At 41.9% G+C, this 17,043-nt stretch overlaps 1 protein-coding gene across 1 annotated transcript in view; it reads right to left on the bottom strand.

Annotated features, from left to right (window-relative positions):
* The window catches only part of cntnap3 (contactin associated protein family member 3), a 332,581-nt gene that overhangs the window by 237,491 nt on the left and 78,047 nt on the right, over nucleotides 1-17,043 (bottom strand). Inside the window, exon 3 of the mRNA XM_060909607.1 lies at nucleotides 5,774-5,967. Within this exon, the coding sequence (XP_060765590.1) occupies nucleotides 5,774-5,967 (194 nt within the window). The remainder of the gene's footprint in view (nucleotides 1-5,773; nucleotides 5,968-17,043) is intronic.

Below are 17,043 nucleotides of genomic sequence, written 5' to 3'. Positions count from 1 at the left end.
CAAACGAGATCACATGGGATTACCTTTCACAGGTGAGACTGGAAAAATACTTTTCATTGTATTTGGTCATTATAACGTAATTTTACGAACAGATTTTCCTGACTTTGTGGCTAATATGAAGTCTCGCGCATAATAGCCGTTCGGTGAAACCTGTCTCCAAACAACGAAGTATTTCCTTCGTAACTACGCTGATAACACTTTGTGTTTTTGTCAAACATTGGAGCTTTGTATTCATTCTGAAGGTTTATTGTTATTAATATTGAATAAAAAGTAACTGGGATATATCATTGTTAATTATCATTCAAATTTTAGGTAAATTATTTTAATTTTCATCTTATACGGATTTTATAAGGGAAATACGGATTTTGGAGGTTGGTTATACAGGTTTGATTGACCAAAGGTTGACATGTATGTAAGAGTAAAGAGAAATCCAAATTAGCAGGCAAAAGATCATATCGTTGCTAAATAAATATTAGGTCCTGTAGCCCAAAGGTGGTGCTTTTGCTCTTGATGGGAATGTACACACTGGAAATTTGATTGCACAACCAGGAATCGATAAGAGCTGCACAACTCAGCTGCGCAGTTCCACCATGAACGGTGGCCTGCGCATCCCTAATCACCTGTTGTATTAAAGGAAATCAATACAGGCCAACTCAACTCAGCAAAAAAATACCTGCTGACATTTGCCCGCTAGTGGTCATTTACAGGGAAGGGAAAAAAAAAGTGGAAGATATTCAGAGCGAAACCTTAATTTGTTTCTCGTGGTACTTGAATTTAGTGCCAATGTGACTTTCCGAACACAGATTAATTCTAGGCTAAGTAGCATTTTCAGTGCCTTTGAAGGGATCAGGCCTCCGGTGAATCGGAGCGTAAAGCCAAGCAAATTGCACACTTTCCTGCCCACGAAGCCCAAGAAGGAGCATCTCATTTGCTTTAAAGTGCTCTTCTGAAATGTGCCAACAGCCAAGGTGCAAATCCTTGCAGCACATGCTTTCTCCTCATGGAAGCGACACACAAGAGAAAAGCGCTTTCGAAACTCAAGGCTCCTCTCCATTTAAAACTGAGAACGCAAGTTATCTCTCTCAAAGCAGCACCAGAGTCTGTTCTGATTGACAGCGAAAACGAGACTCGGTTAAACATGTGCCTGGAGGATTCGTGTAAATGCTGCTCACTTAAGCCCAGGTGTACTGATCGGCTTTTTTTCCCACCATGTAACAACAGGATCAAGACGATAATTTAAAACTACGTATATTCAAACTCATGTAATTGAATGGAGGAATGAATTGCAACTGCTGTACGACTGGAGCAACCCACCAAAACCTGTACTTAAAATAAAACCAGGGGGAAAAAAATCCCATATTCAAGAAAAAACAAACCAAATATACAAACAAACTGTTGTGTACATACATGTCAACCTTTGGTCAATCAAACCTGTATAACCAACCTCCAAAATCCGTATTTCCCTTATAAAATCCGTATAAGATGCAAATTAAAATAATTTACCTAAAATTTGAATGATAATTAACAATGATATATCCAAGTTACTTTTTATTCAATATTAATAACAATAAACCTTCAGAATGAATACAAAGCTCCAATGTTTGACAAAAACACCAAGTGTTATCAGCGTAGTTACGAAGGAAATACTTCGTTGTTTGGAGACAGGTTTCACCGAGCGGCTATTATGCGCGAGACTTCATATTAGCCACAAAGTCAGAAAAATCTGTTCGTAAAATTACGTTATAATGACCAAATACAATGAAAAGTATTTTTCCAGTCTCACCTGTGAAAGGTAATCCCATGTGATCTCGTTTGGACGGTAAACCTGTTGGTACAGTTAAACGCAGCACATGAATGAGGCATCTTTATTCTCGGCTACTGTCTAGACCAGGGGTCATCAAACTACGGCCCGCGGGCTGACTCCAGCCCGCCACCCCAGCCCCTCTGTCCCCCACCACTTGAACCGGCCCTATGAGCCAATCCCCAAAAGTGGTCATGGCCTATTTTTTAAATTGCTTTTTAGCAAATAATAACATGTCTGCATCTTGTATTTCGTTGATTTTATCAATTAAAATTGATATTTAGTTATAAAATGAACTATTCATATTTTCGTCATATGCTCGCGATCAAGCAGTGACAGGCAGCGCACGCGCAGAGAACTGTCAGTGTTCAGGACAGCAAAATGGCTAGCGGTAAGCAAAAAGCTGACGGAGAGTGCAGAGTTTTTAAAGAACAGTGGACCACCGATTATTTTTTCGTTCAGTGTAAGGACCGTGCAGTTTGTCTTGTATGTAAAGAAAGTGTGTCAGTTTTCAAATAATATAATCTGCGTCGTCACTACGAAACCCGCCACAAAGAGTATGCTAGTTTGCGAGGGCAAACAAGAGAAGACAGGATTCGGAGGATGAAATGCGGACTGGCTGCACAACAGAATGTATTCCTTCGCCAAACCCAGATCAACCAGGCTGCTGTCTGAGCTAGCTATAAGGTAGCTCACCTACTAGCTACCCATGGAAAGCCGTTTACTGATGGGGACTTTGTTAAAGTACGCATGTTTGCTGTGGCCGAGGAGGTGTGTCCCGACAAGAAGGATGCGCTCAACGCGGTGAGTCTCTCCGCGCCTACTATGACCAGGCGAACCGAAGATTTGGGGGACAACGTGTATGACCAGCTGAATGAGAAAGCGTCAGAATTCGAGTTTTTTGCTTTGGCCATGGATCACAGCAATGACATGCAGGACACAGCACAACTGCTGTGATCTATTGATCTATTGCTCATATTATTATAATTTCACTGTTTTTTTAAATGTATTTATTTTATAGGCCTATTTATTTGACCTTTATTAAGTGCTGCACACAATTATTATTAGTATTATTAATAATATCAACAGGCCTACCTACAATTTATAATTTTCCACTCACCTTTGCCAGTGTCAATCACCTCAACTAGGCAGATGTTTCTTACCTTGACAGCTTTGATGTTATTTTTATTAGAAAATAAATAAATAGAATATCTGTGGTATTTCAAATTAAAACAAAGTGTGAAGACTTGATTACTACTTTTGCAAACCACTAGTAAAGATAAACAAATATGTGCCAGGAATCAAGTGTTGATATAGTAGTGTTGATATAGTAGTGGGGATGGCTGTGCCAGGCTAGTAATCTCTACTACACAATGAGGCCTGCTGGTGGTCATATTTGTCTGGGTCATACAATTCTATGTTATATAGCTGACCCGACCCCGGCCCCCCATCACAGTCAGGAACAACAATGTGGCCCCCAGAGAAAAAAGTTTGGTGACCCCTGGTCTAGACGCTATACCAGAGACGGTTGAAGAATCTCCACTTTGCCACATCCAATATGGCGGCGGGGATGACGTGTGATTCTACGCAGAAGGCGGCGTCTGTGTTTATATGTCTATGACTTCACGGTTGACGGGATTCTCGCAGTGCGGTGTCCGCATGATCAAAAGTGGAACGAAGTCTCGGTACCACAAGATCACATCTCATCTCATTATCTCTAGCCGCTTTATCCTTCTACAGGGTCGCAGGCAAGCTGGAGCCTATCCCAGCTGACTACGGGCGAAAGGCGGGGTACACCCTGGACAAGTCGCCAGGTCATCACAGGGCTGACACATAGACACAGACAACCATTCACACTCACATTCACACCTACGGTCAATTTAGAGTCACCAGTTAACCTAACCTGCATGTCTTTGGACTGTGGGGGAAACCGGAGCACCCGGAGGAAACCCACGCGGACACGGGGAGAACATGCAAACTCCACACAGAAAGGCCCTCGCCGGACCCGGGGTTCGAACCCAGGACCTTCTTGCTGTGAGGCGACAGCGCTAACCACTACACCACCGTGCCGCCGGTACCACAAGATAACGCGCGATTTCATAAGACTCTTTACTGGCTGTCTGTGGTGTACAGTACGTTTGTAAATGTTATGCGCTCTTTTATCATCGTGGGAATTGATTATAGCTCTAAATAAATATTGAAGTTTTTTAAAGAATCCGTATAACTTTATTTATACGCCCGTATACTACGTTTATTGAAGCAAATCCGTATAAAATACGGACATTCCGTATAGGTTGACATGTATGTGTGTACTTCAAAAGATTTTGAGTGTCCAAGAGGCTAAATCACTGCTTCTTGAAAATGAGACCTTTTTTTTGTAGACATACACTACCGTTCAAAAGTCTGGGGTCACTTTGAAATGTCCTTATTTTTGAAAGAAAAGCACTGTTCTTTTCAATGAAGATCACTTTAAACTAATCAGAAATCCACTCTATACATTGCTAATGTGCTAAATGACTATTCTAGCTGCAAATGTCTGGTTTTTGGTGCAATATCTCCATAGGTGTATAGAGGCCCATTTCCAGCAACTCTCACTCCAGTGTTCTAATGGTACAATGTGTTTGCTCATTGCCTCAGAAGGCTAATGGATGATTAGAAAACCCTTGTACAATCATGTTAGCACAGCTGAAAACAGTTGAGCTCTTTAGAGAAGCTATAAAACTGACCTTCCTTTGAGCAGATTGAGTTTCTGGAGCATCACATTTGTGGGGTCGATTAAATGCTCAAAATGGCCAGAAAAATGTCTTGACTATATTTTCTATTCGTTTTACGACTTATGGTGGTAAATAAAAGTGTGACCTTTCATGGAAAACACAAAATTGTCTGGGTGACCCCAAACTTTTGAACGGTAGTGTAATGTGTGTGTCAATAGTTAATTGTGAATACATCTTACCATGTCAAAAGCATCTCACGTCCTATTCTTACTAATAACTCAGAGATGGTTTCATTTGTAAATAGTTCCTTGCTTTTTTTCCTTCAACAGCATATAGTTTGCGTTAATGGTTTTGGGCAGGGGAAAAAAAAAAGGTTTTGTCCAGGAAGTTTTCCTTATTAATTCAATAAAAATGTGGGGGGTTTTGTGGGATTTGGATTATATTACACTAATGCAGTATCTAAGTGTAAAAATAAAAATAAATAAATTAAATAAAAAAAAACAAGATGAGGGCGGCACGGTGGTGTAGTGGTTAGCGCTGTCGCCTCACAGCAAGAAGGTCCGGGTTCGAGCCCCGTGGCCGGCGAGGGCCTTTCTGTGTGGAGTTTGCATGTTCTCCCCGTGTCCGCGTGGGTTTCCTCCGGGTGCTCCGGTTTCCCCCACAGTCCAAAGACATGCAGGTTAGGTTAACTGGTGACTCTAAATTGACCGTAGGTGTGAATGTGAGTGTGAATGGTTGTCTGTGTCTATGTGTCAGCCCTGTGATGACCTGGCGACTTGTCCAGGGTGTACCCCGCCTTTCGCCCGTAGTCAGCTGGGATAGGCTCCAGCTTGCCTGCGACCCTGTAGAACAGGATAAAGCGGCTAAAGATAATAATGAAAAACAAGATGAATAAAAGCTACTGGAACAAAAATGATTATAATACTGAAAAATTAAATCGATGACAAAATGTTCAAAAATACCTTCGATTCAAGAGTGTTGATAAAGGGATATGATAACAGGCGACTTAAACAGCCAGAATAACGTCAGAAAACATGCTTACAATTTGAAGGATAAGCTGACCAAGCATTTGTCTACTCACTAAGTTGTATCTGAGATAAATTTGGTCCCCAAGATCAGCAATTTCTCTGATTAAACAACAACAACAATCCAAAACACAAAATTGTCTGGGTGACCCCAAACTTTTGAACGGTAGTGTAAACCTGTCCATCTTTAGTGAATATGGTAAATATGGAAAGGTCAGGATGTAACTACTTGCCCCAATGCTGTCCTCCTGTCGGTACTGTCTCCAATTATGGCCTGTATCGCTGAACATGAGGAGGTAGTGAGTCACCCAGTCTGAACTGCCATATCTGCCCTGAGTAGCAATGGCTGTGACCTCTGTCCTCTCGCCAAGATTGATCTCCAACCACTGGTGCTTATTGGAGTCCAGCGGTGACCATCCACCTGCCCCTGTTGGAAAGATATGGATTGCTTTTACCTTGCTAAAGATAAATATGGCCACAAACTGATTACAAAGGAACACTTTGAACCCTTGTGTACTTCACGTTTGAGCCTTTAAAAAATAATAAAAATCATTTTTACCAAAAAAAAAAAATAAGAAGAACTCGGATATTAAAGGAGCTAGTAGAGTCTTTCAAAGATAAAAAAAAAAATATATGTTAATATAAAGCCTCACTCACAACCCGCCGTAAGTGTTTTGGATATGCAGGGTTTGGTAGCTCGCAGCCGTGCCGCAGGGCTGCAAGCTAACCCTTAGAATCTGCTGATTACCTGTTAATTATCTTCACGTTAAGTTAATTAATAGTATGCATAACTATTGTCTTTGTATTCAGTTACGGCTACAACAGGATCGAAATATATTCTACTAATAGCCTAGGTCACAACCGGACGTACGATTTTTTGGCCGTGCGATTTTTGGGGTTTCCCAAATCGCTGCGTTTTTTTTGTTCGCGGAGAAAGACGCACGTTGGCTGTAAGTTTGTCTTGCAACCTGAAAAAAACGTAAGCGCCCGTAGAGTTTGTTTGACATGACAAAGAACCTCTGCGGCCGGTCTGCGGCCAGTCTACGGCTCGAAAATCAGCACGTCACATGCGCGCCCTCCGTACGTTTCTTGCGTTTTTTGCACGTAGACCGGCTGTAGGAGCACGTATGGCCGGTTGTGACCTAGGCTAATGTCAAATTTATCTAGTAAATTTTTTTCATAGGAAAAATCCTTCTCTGTTACGGTAGCGTGTAAGGATCTATCCCACGGAGTGATTTCTATATGCACTTCTTGGTTTTAATAACTTGCTTGGTTGCTGAACTCAAACATGGCAATAAGTTCTTGTGTTAATGGGCCAGACTCCACTTTTGGATCTTTAACCTCCTAAGGCCCAAGCTGTTTTTTTTACATGCATTTTTTATTTCTCTTTGCTATTTGGGCTTATCAGAACCTGATTAGAATAAAAACTAAGCATCATCTTTTGATAAGATGTACTTTTAGAGAAAAAGTATGTCCACATATGTGGATTCTTGTTCCGAATTTCCATAAAGTGCTGTCCACGCATGTGACCGCTAAGCCCTAGGAGGTTAATCCCTTTTGACTGAGAATGCCCTGCATGCATGGTTTTGGCTTCTGGTACCGTACATCCATACAGTTTTAAATACAATACCTACAATTAAAAACAGTTTGTTTTTATTGCATTTATTTAATTCCTGGGCTCCCATCTGTAACAGGGGGTGACATTGCATCCCATTAAAACCCTTTGGTGACTGACCCCTTGAAAATGGTTCCTCCAGGAACTATGACTTTTCAGTTGTCAAGACAACAGAAGAACTAAAATACAAAAACGGAAAGATACGTCACAATGCTCTTGTGCACAAAACAAAATGCTCTTGTATTTTAGTTTTTCCGTTGTCTTGACGACTGAAACGTCATCGTTCCTGGAGGAACCATGTTCAAGGGGTCAGTCACCAAAGGGTTAATACACTTTACAATAGAATATTTAGAACAGATGAGCCAAAATAAGGGGGGGATGTTTTTTAATGGGCCCCGACTCGTTACAAGTATGAATAGGTGGGCCTTAAAGTAGAATAGGTTGAGAACCCCTGACTTAAAGTGCCATTCCACCATTGGATGTATTTTTTTGGCATAAAATACAATATATTTTACGACAACATGACTAGACAGAGAAATCTTTTAGCTTCAAAATGATATATCAAACATAATTTTTTGACAACGACAAGTATATTAATTTTGCCACCAAAGTCACCTACCCTTTTAATTTCCGCGCGGTAGTGAAACGTGATGTCATCGGCAGGTTCCCCTTCTTGTGTACCACGTCACGTGTGACGTGGCACAGATTATCAGCAATGGCGGATAGAACGCGATTTCCACTTGTCGATTGCTGTGCCGATATTCACCATCGACCGTCTCCTTTGGGCATCACTTGCTATTTTCCTTCGCTTCTTTTCCGAAGCTGACAATCGCGTTCTATCCGCCATTGCTGATAATCTGTGCCACGTCACACGTGATGTGGTACACAAGAAGGGGAACCTGCCGATGACATCACGTTTCACTACCGTGTGGAAATTAAAAGGGTAGGTGACTTTGGTCGCAAAATTAATATACTTTGTCGTTGTCAAAAAATGATGTTTGATATATCATTTTGAAGCTAAAAGATTTATCTGTCTAGTCATGCTGTCATAAAATATATTGTATTTTATGCCAAAGAATACATCCAATGGTGGAATGGCACTTTAAACCATCATCATCATCATCATCGCTGTTGTTTTTTACCCCAAATGTCTTTGAAAGAGACACATAAATTAGATTGACAGATAATTTGTGGGCGGCACGGTGGTGTAGTGGTTAGCGCTGTCGCCTCACAGCAAGAAGGTCCGGGTTCGAGCCCCGGGGCCGGCGAGGGCCTTTCTGTGCGGAGTTTGCATGTTCTCCCCGTGTCCGCGTGGGTTTCCTCCGGGTGCTCCGGTTTCCCCCACAGTCCAAAGACATGCAGGTTAGGTTAACTGGTGACTCTAAATTGAGCGTAGGTGTGAATGTGAGTGTGAATGGTTGTCTGTGTCTATGTGTCAGCCCTGTGATGACCTGGCGACTTGTCCAGGGTGTACCCCGCCTTTCGCCCGTAGTCAGCTGGGATAGGCTCCAGCTTGCCTGCGACCCTGTAGAAGGATAAAGCGGCTAGAGATAATGAGATGAGATGAGATAATTTGTCCAAACAAATACAAATAACACACAAGACCACATGACAGAACTGCGAGTTGTATTTTTTTGGTTTGAATAAAAGGGTTAAAACATTTTGGTTTAATATTCAGAGAAAGCCGGGCGGCACGGTGGTGTAGTGGTTAGCGCTGTCACCTCACAGGAAGAAGGTCCTGGGTTTGAGCCCCGGGGCCGGCGAGGGCCTTTCTGTGCGGAGTTTGCATGTTCTCCCCGTGTCCGCGTGGGTTTCCTCCGGGTGCTCCGGTTTCCCCCACAGTCCAAAGACATGCAGGTTAGGTTAACTGGTGACTCTAAATTGACCGTAGGTGTGAATGTGAGTGTGAATGGTTGTCTGTGTCTATGTGTCAGCCCTGTGATGACCTGGCGACTTGTCCAGGGTGCACCCCGCCTTTCGCCCGTAGTCAGCTGGGATAGGCTCCAGCTTGCCTGTGACCCTGTAGAAGGATAAAGCGGCTAGAGATAATGAGATGAGATGTGATGTGATTCAGAGAAAGCTCAGCATCAATCCAGTAAAGAAAAAAAAAAAAAAATATATATATATATATATATATATATATATATATATATATATATATATATATATCATGATAGCGGTCTTACCTGCCTATAAGTAAGTGGTTTTTAAGTATGTGTGTAATTATTCTTATGTCATTGCGAAGTCCTTGAGCTACTGATAGATATTACATTCCAGTACTCACATCTAATATTACAGGCAGCCATCACAGATTTATATTTCTAATAACAAGGTGAACAACTGTATTACTATAAAAAATTAAATAAGACAGTGCTAAGCATCGAACAGAATATTAAACATACACAGAAATAGTCCACGTCCAGTAAGGTCCTCGACGAAATATTAAACAGTAGGGTGGGAAAAAGATTCGTCTTGTTCTATGACTCTCATCCTAAGAGCTAGAACGCACACAGAGAAGCCGAACAGATTGCATTAGGCGCAGTTCATATCTCATGGCGATCTATCAGGGGATGGTGTTGAGAGGAAACAATTTCCCCAGCTCCCGCTCGACGTTTTGCATGAAAATTGTGAAGCAGTCTTTTAACAGATGATTAAGAAGCAGCACGATTAAGATTTAATCAACATATTTCATTAAGACGCAGGCTGTTATGCAGTCATCATGTGCCGGGTTATTATTCACCTCTGGTGTATATTTGTGTACACGAATAAATGTAGCATTTCATAAAAGATGAAATATGAAATGTGACAATATGATGAAATATAGTCTTCCCCGCCAGATCGTTTTTTACTGTGTGCATTTAAAGCGAGTTCACTTCCCTCAGTGTTCATTGTCTAACATGGTGTTCCTTCACCGAGCTTCATTGGTATTCTAAATCCATCAGGGCTCAGTGTATTAAGAGAGTCCATTTCCCTATAGGACTTTTTATATCCTGCCCTGAAAGGAACAGACTTCTACAGTCCTGCCGATTTCAACACTCTGGAGTGTCCCATTCACACCTGCTGTTATTTAAGAGTATAATTTAACTGGGATCTGTGGAAGAAAACGCTTCACTGTGGCACAGGGATTTGGTGATAATCACTTAACAAATACTGGTGTTTAACACACTTGATGTTATGAGATTGCTACTGTGGACACTATAACAGCTTCACCATTCCTGTCTTCCATTTGAAATGGGAACGTTTGCTTGAGATCTGATTCACAATGCTGATTCAAAGAATTTGGCCGAATTTGAAAGACGTAACATTTCTTCACCAGACATCATTCAGCCAGCAGCGTGAATTTACGTAAACTGCCAGTTTCATTGACTATAAGTTTCCTGTTCTGTCACATTTGTGTTTGTCTGATTCTTAAATACAGACAGTGTCATAAACTTGGCAGCAAATATTATATTCAGTCAAGTACTTAACATGCTTTTTAGCTCACTCTTCTAAACAGGAGCTAATCCATTTTATCATGTCATAATCAAATGATAAAATGAAAAGGACAGGGCATGACAATTGCTATGATTTCTCTACCAGAAGAGAGATAAGCACAAATACCTCAGGGGAGTAACATAACTGCATGGTATATCCTGCCGCCTCCTTAATCATGCTGAAATGAAGAGAAGCTGGCAAGCTCAGATGCGCAGAGGTGGTGAAAATGTGAGGAACTGTAACTTATTCACAGTATCCAGAGTAGGCCAAAGGAGTAGCAGATTAGAAACTGAGAGACAGTTAGAGTGAGATGAGTTAATCTGAGCAGCCAAAGAAAGCATTGGCATTTCAGACCGGAGTCCATTTGCATGGAAAGTTTCATACCTTTGGTCGCTGATGATCTACCATAAACGAAAAACTACTGGCCACTCCCTGATTATGCAGACATTCTTGACCAATCCACTTCAGTACGCTTGACCAATCCCATCTGCTTATGCATACACTCTTGTCCAATTACGCCCATTTCCTTAGACACTCTTGACCAATCCCAACTGCTTCCACAGACACTATTGACCAATCCCAAACACTTTTACAGACACTCTTGACCAATCTCAGCCACTTCTACAGACACTCTTGACCAATCTCAGCCACTTACTAATCCCATCCACTTCCACAGACACTCTTGACTAATCTCAGCCACTTCCACAGATACTTTTGACCAATCTCAGCCACTTACCAGTCCCAGCCACTTCCACAGACACTACTGACCAATCCCAGCCACTTACCAGTCCCAGCCACTTCCACAGACATTCTTGACCAATCTCAGCCACTTCCAAAGACACTCTTGACCAATCTCAGCCACTTCCACAGACACTCTTGACCAATCCCAGCCACTTACCAGTCCCAGCCACTTCCACAGACATTCTTGACCAATCTCGGCCACTTCCACAGACATTCTTGACCAATCTCAGCCACTTCCCCAGACACTCTTGACCAATCCCAGTCACTTACCAATCCCAGCTACTTCCACAGACACTCTTGACCAATCCCAGCCACTTCCACAGACACTCTTGACCAATCTCAGCCACTTCCACAGATACTCTTCACCAATCCCAGTCACTTACCAATCTCAGCCACTTCCACAGACACTCTTGACCAATCCCAGCCACTCACCAATCCCAGCCACTTCCAACAGACACTCTTGACCAATCTCAGCCACTTCCACAGACACTCTTGACCAATCCCAGCCACTTACCAATCCCAGCCACTTCCACAGACACTCTTGACCAATCTCATCACTTCCACAGACACTCTTGACCAATCTCAGCCACTTCTATAGAAACTCTTGACCAATCCCAGCCACTTCCACAGACATTATTGACCAATCTCAGCCAATTCCACAGAAATACTTGACCAATCCTACCTGCTTCCAAAGACACTCTTAACCAATCCCACTTGCTTCCCTAACCACTCACTCTTAACTTATCCCACTTGCTTCCATAGCCACTCACTCTTAACCTAACCCACTTGCTTCCCTAGCCACTCACTCTTAACCTACATTATCCCACTTGCTTCCCTAGCCACTCACTCTTAACCTATCCCACTTACTTCCCTAGCCACTCACCCTTAACTTATCCCACTTGCTTCCATAGCCACTCACTCGTAACGTATCCCACTTGCTCCCATAGCCACTCACTCATAACCTATATTCTTGACCAATCCCACCAGCTTCCATGGGCGCTCTTAATCAATCCCATCTGCTTCCACAGCTACTACACATGCTTGACCAATCCCACCAATCCCAGAGTATCTGATGAAGTGGGTGAGATGCTCTTGACTAATCCCACCCATCTGTTAGAAACACTGCTGAACAGTTTAATCTCCCATTCCAGTAACCATACATTTCACTGTAGTCACTGTACAGTTTCATTGTAGTCACTGAATGGTTCCTAGTAGTTACTGAATAATCACACATCACATCACATCACATTATCTCTAGCCGCTTTATCCTTCTACAGGGTCGCAGGCAAGCTGGAGCCTATCCCAGCTGACTACGGGCGAAAGGCGGGGTACACCCTGGACAAGTCGCCAGGTCATCACAGGGCTGACACATAGACACAGACAACCATTCACACTCACATTCACACCTACGGTCAATTTAGAGTCACCAGTTAACCTAACCTGCATGTCTTTGGACTGTGGGGGAAACCGGAGCACCCGGAGGAAACCCACGCGGACACGGGGAGAACATGCAAACTCCACACAGAAAGGCCCTCGCCGGCCCCGGGGCTCGAACCCAGGACCTTCTTGCTGTGAGGCGACAGCGCTAACCACTACACCACCGTGCCGCCCGTTACTGAATAATATGCTTTAATATGAATAACTGAATAATACGCTAGGATTGAGTATTTTCCACCCTGAAACTGAATTACTTTAATTGAAACAACTAAATGCATACTAGTTGTATATGTATAGCAGCTGAGTTACTTCAACCACAAATGCACTGCAGATAGTACCAGGACCTGACAAGTCCATTAATCATTCAGCTGATTTGCATATGGCAGAGACCTCACTGCCATGTTCTCCTGCATTATACCAGCCCTTATCAGGATGCAGCACTCATTCACAGTTTACTGTTTATACTGGTTAGGGATATTTATGGTGGAATAACAAGCCTGTTTTGGCATTTAGGACAGCACCGAAAGGCCAATCGTAATACTTTGCTCATAGATGCTACTGCTGACACCGAACGAGGGGAAGCGCAAACACATTGACCTTTGCTCATTATTGAGAGACAAGCACATAGTGGAAACAGGAGGGTAAGACACAGGAGCTACAGAAGAGTAAACAGAAATGCAGAGTGTTGAGCTTTTAAAATTCAGCATCAGCATCCTAACTAGAGAAAGTGCAGTCACCCTCATCTTAAAACCTGACAACGAATTGTGCATCATCCTCCAAGGATCAAGGATGCATTCTTACAGACTGTAGGATAACATTTTCATACAGAGGGTTGCTCGCAATTTAGCCAACACTCTACATATTCACATATCTGTTTACGTTATTCAACTCATAACCTGACAACTGTATGCAGTGTTCACATCCAAATTTAACAGTGATCAGAACTAATCCCGTTGACTCCCAGAGACACGTTTGCCTTGGCATGTAATTCACCCAATTCACGATTCGATTCGATTCACGATATTGAGTTCACAATTCAATTTTCCCACATTATTTTTGGAAAACATTAAATGAAGAAATTTTTATGACCAAAAGATTTATTTATTACGTTTATTAATGGCGGCACGGTGGCGTAGCGGTTAGCGCTGTCGCCTCACAGCAAGAAGGTCCTGGGTTCGAGCCCCGTGGCCGGCGAGGGCCTTTCTGTGCGGAGTTTGCATGTTCTCCCCGTGTCCGCGTGGGTTTCCTCCTGCTGCTCCGGTTTCCCCCACAGTCCAAAGACATGCAGGTTAGGTTAACTGGTGACTCTAAATTGAGCGTAGGTGTGAATGTGAGTGTGAATGGTTGTCTGTGTCTATGTGTCAGCCCTGTGATGACCTGGCGACTTGTCCAGGGTGTACCCCGCCTCTCACCCGTAGTCAGCTGGGATAGGCTCCAGCTTGCCTGCGACCCTGTAGAACAGGATAAAGCGGCTACAGATAATGAGATGAGATGATACGTTTATTAATTCATTAATTACATTTATAAAGAATTTCCTATTCTTTAACATAACTATTACTTTTGTTAAACAAATTAAAAAAAAATAGCCTCAATGAGGCTGTAGCTCATACCAGCCAAGACGCCCATAAAATTGTAAATATGACAGGTGGCGCCACCATCTTGACAACTTTTATGCACACCCATCTAAAGAACATTGTATGTGAGTTTGATCAAAATCCAATCAATCCTGTAGGAGGAGTAGCGATTTTTATAACTTGTGGACGGATGGCAACGACTTTTGTTTCATCTTCTCAATAAGCAACAATAATTATTTACCCACATTTTAAAGGTTGGAGTAAATTATCATAGCCTTTAACTAAAATATTACTTTTATGAAAAAGGAAAAAAAGTTTATAACAAATTGGCCTTTCCTTAATAAGCTTTTCTAAATATTTATATTACCTCTGTTTGCTTTTGACTAAAAAAAAAAAAAAAGAGAGAGCTACAATTTCTTGTTGAATCTGTTTGCACAGTCAATCGCACAACAGCTCTTTCCCATTTGTGTTTTCGTACCATTAGAGCTTCATTACTTCTGCCTAGGGTGAAGTCATGCATATTCCAGCTACTGTACTTTACTGCCCTGTCTGCTGTCTAAATGCAATATGCGGCCGGATAATAATAATAATAATAATAATAGGCGGCATGGTGGTGTAGTGGCTAGCACTGTCACCTCACAGCAAGAAGGTTCTGGGTTCAAGCCTAGCGGCCGATGGGGACCTTTCTGTATGGAGTTTGCACGTTCTCCCCATGTCTGCATGGGTTTCCTCCAGGTGCTCCGGTTTCCCCCACAGTCCAAAGACATGCAGGTTAGGTTAACTGGTGACTCTAAATTGACCGTAGGTGTGAATGTGAGTGTGAATGGTTGTTTGTCTCTATGTGTCAGCCCTGTGATGACCTGGCAACTTGTCCAGGGTGTACCCCGCCTTTCGCCCGTAGTCAGCTGGGACAGGCTCCAGCTTGCCCGCAACCCTGCACAGGATAAGTGGTTATGGATAATAGATGGAATATATCGTTACATGCCTACTTTTGACCAATCTTATCTGCTACTTCTGACACTCTTGACCAACTACCCCTACTTTCATGGACGTTCTTGACCAATTCCACATCAAACATGAATATATGCTTACATTACAATTTTACTTCTGCAAATTTACCTAACCTAAATTAGCAATTAATACAGTAATTAGCAAATATCTGATCGTAGTCAGATTTATACATACTGTAGTATTGAAAACCTAAATCAATGCTACAACTAGAGAGTTCAGTACTTGTCGCCTACATTCCCATTAAGTGCCCATTTGACTGGTAATGTAATGAACCAAGTGCAATGGCATACATACAGTATAAGGATATCCTGTCATATTTTTTGTCACTGTTTCAAACTCTATTCTGGAGCAACTCTGGAAAAAACAGGTTTCCATAAACTCTAGGGACGGTCTCTTAACCCAACAAGTTTATGATGTCACTGTGTGGAAAGGTTTGATTTACAAACACTGTACGTGATGTAACTGCTCAGCCAGTCACTAAAAAGCCTACGATTTGCAATGATGCAATACAAAGGCCATACTGTACTTCTGTGTATGTTCCGGAGACGCTTACAACAGCCCACATCATCTACTGTACAATTAACTGATTTAATCACAATATATACACTACCGTTCAAAAGTTTGGGGTCACCCAGACAATTTTGTGTTTTCCATGAAAAGTCACACTTTTATTTCCCACCATAAGTTGTAAAATGAATAGAAAATATAATCGAGACATTTTTCTGGCCATTTTGAGCATTTAATCGACCCCACAAATGTGATGCTCCAGAAACTCAATCTGCTCAAAGGAAGGTCAGTTTTATAGCTTCTCTAAAGAGCTCAACTGTTTTCAGCTGTGCTAACATGATTGTACAAGGGTTTTCTAATCATCCATTAGCCTTCGGCGGCAATGAGCAAACACATTGTACCATTAGAACACTGGAGTGAGAGTTGCTGGAAATGGGCCTCTATACACCTATGGAGATATTGCACCAAAAACCAGCTAGAATAGTCATTTAGCACATTAGCAATGTATAGAGTGGATTTCTGATTAGTTTAAAGTGATCTTCATTGAAAAGAACAGTGCTTTTCTTTCAAAAATAAGGACATTTCAAAGTGACCCCAAACTTTTGAACAGTAGTGTAGAACGTTCTTACTTTTGTCAGACAGTGCTTTAAATGTGACGGCATGCTGTGACTTTCTACATGGGTTTGTAGTTGTTACTTCAGTATACTAATCACATGGTATCAATTACTAGCGATATAAATTATTCACTCGTCATTAGGGTGCACTTTTATGGAATCAATTTTGTGCCAAAATGTTCATACAATACTTTTGAAATATCAAACAAAAACGACAAATCAAAATACAAAAAAAAGAAAAAAAAAAGTCAATTTTTTTTAGACTGGCAAACAAATTATTCGTGTAATCGTGCAAAATATCAGTCTATTACTCTTCAGAAACCTTTTATTTTTGTTCCGCGTCTTTCTCAGTTTTGTTTGACGTAATTTATTTTGGTTGCGATTCCAGCTTTCTCGTTTGCGCTCCCTGACTTTTTGCTTGCAGTTTTGGCACAAACTTCACGTGTGGGCGGGCTGTCCAGGAATGCATTCCCATTGGCTAACTTGTGTTTGACTGACAGCTACGCTCAGCCATTCCCTACTCGGATTCT

The sequence above is a fragment of the Neoarius graeffei genome, chromosome 25 (assembly GCF_027579695.1).
Source record: "Neoarius graeffei isolate fNeoGra1 chromosome 25, fNeoGra1.pri, whole genome shotgun sequence".
Classification (NCBI taxonomy): Eukaryota; Metazoa; Chordata; class Actinopteri; order Siluriformes; family Ariidae; genus Neoarius; species Neoarius graeffei.
The sequence above is the reverse complement of the archived record's forward strand: the minus strand, read 5'-3'. Positions and strand labels throughout refer to the sequence as shown.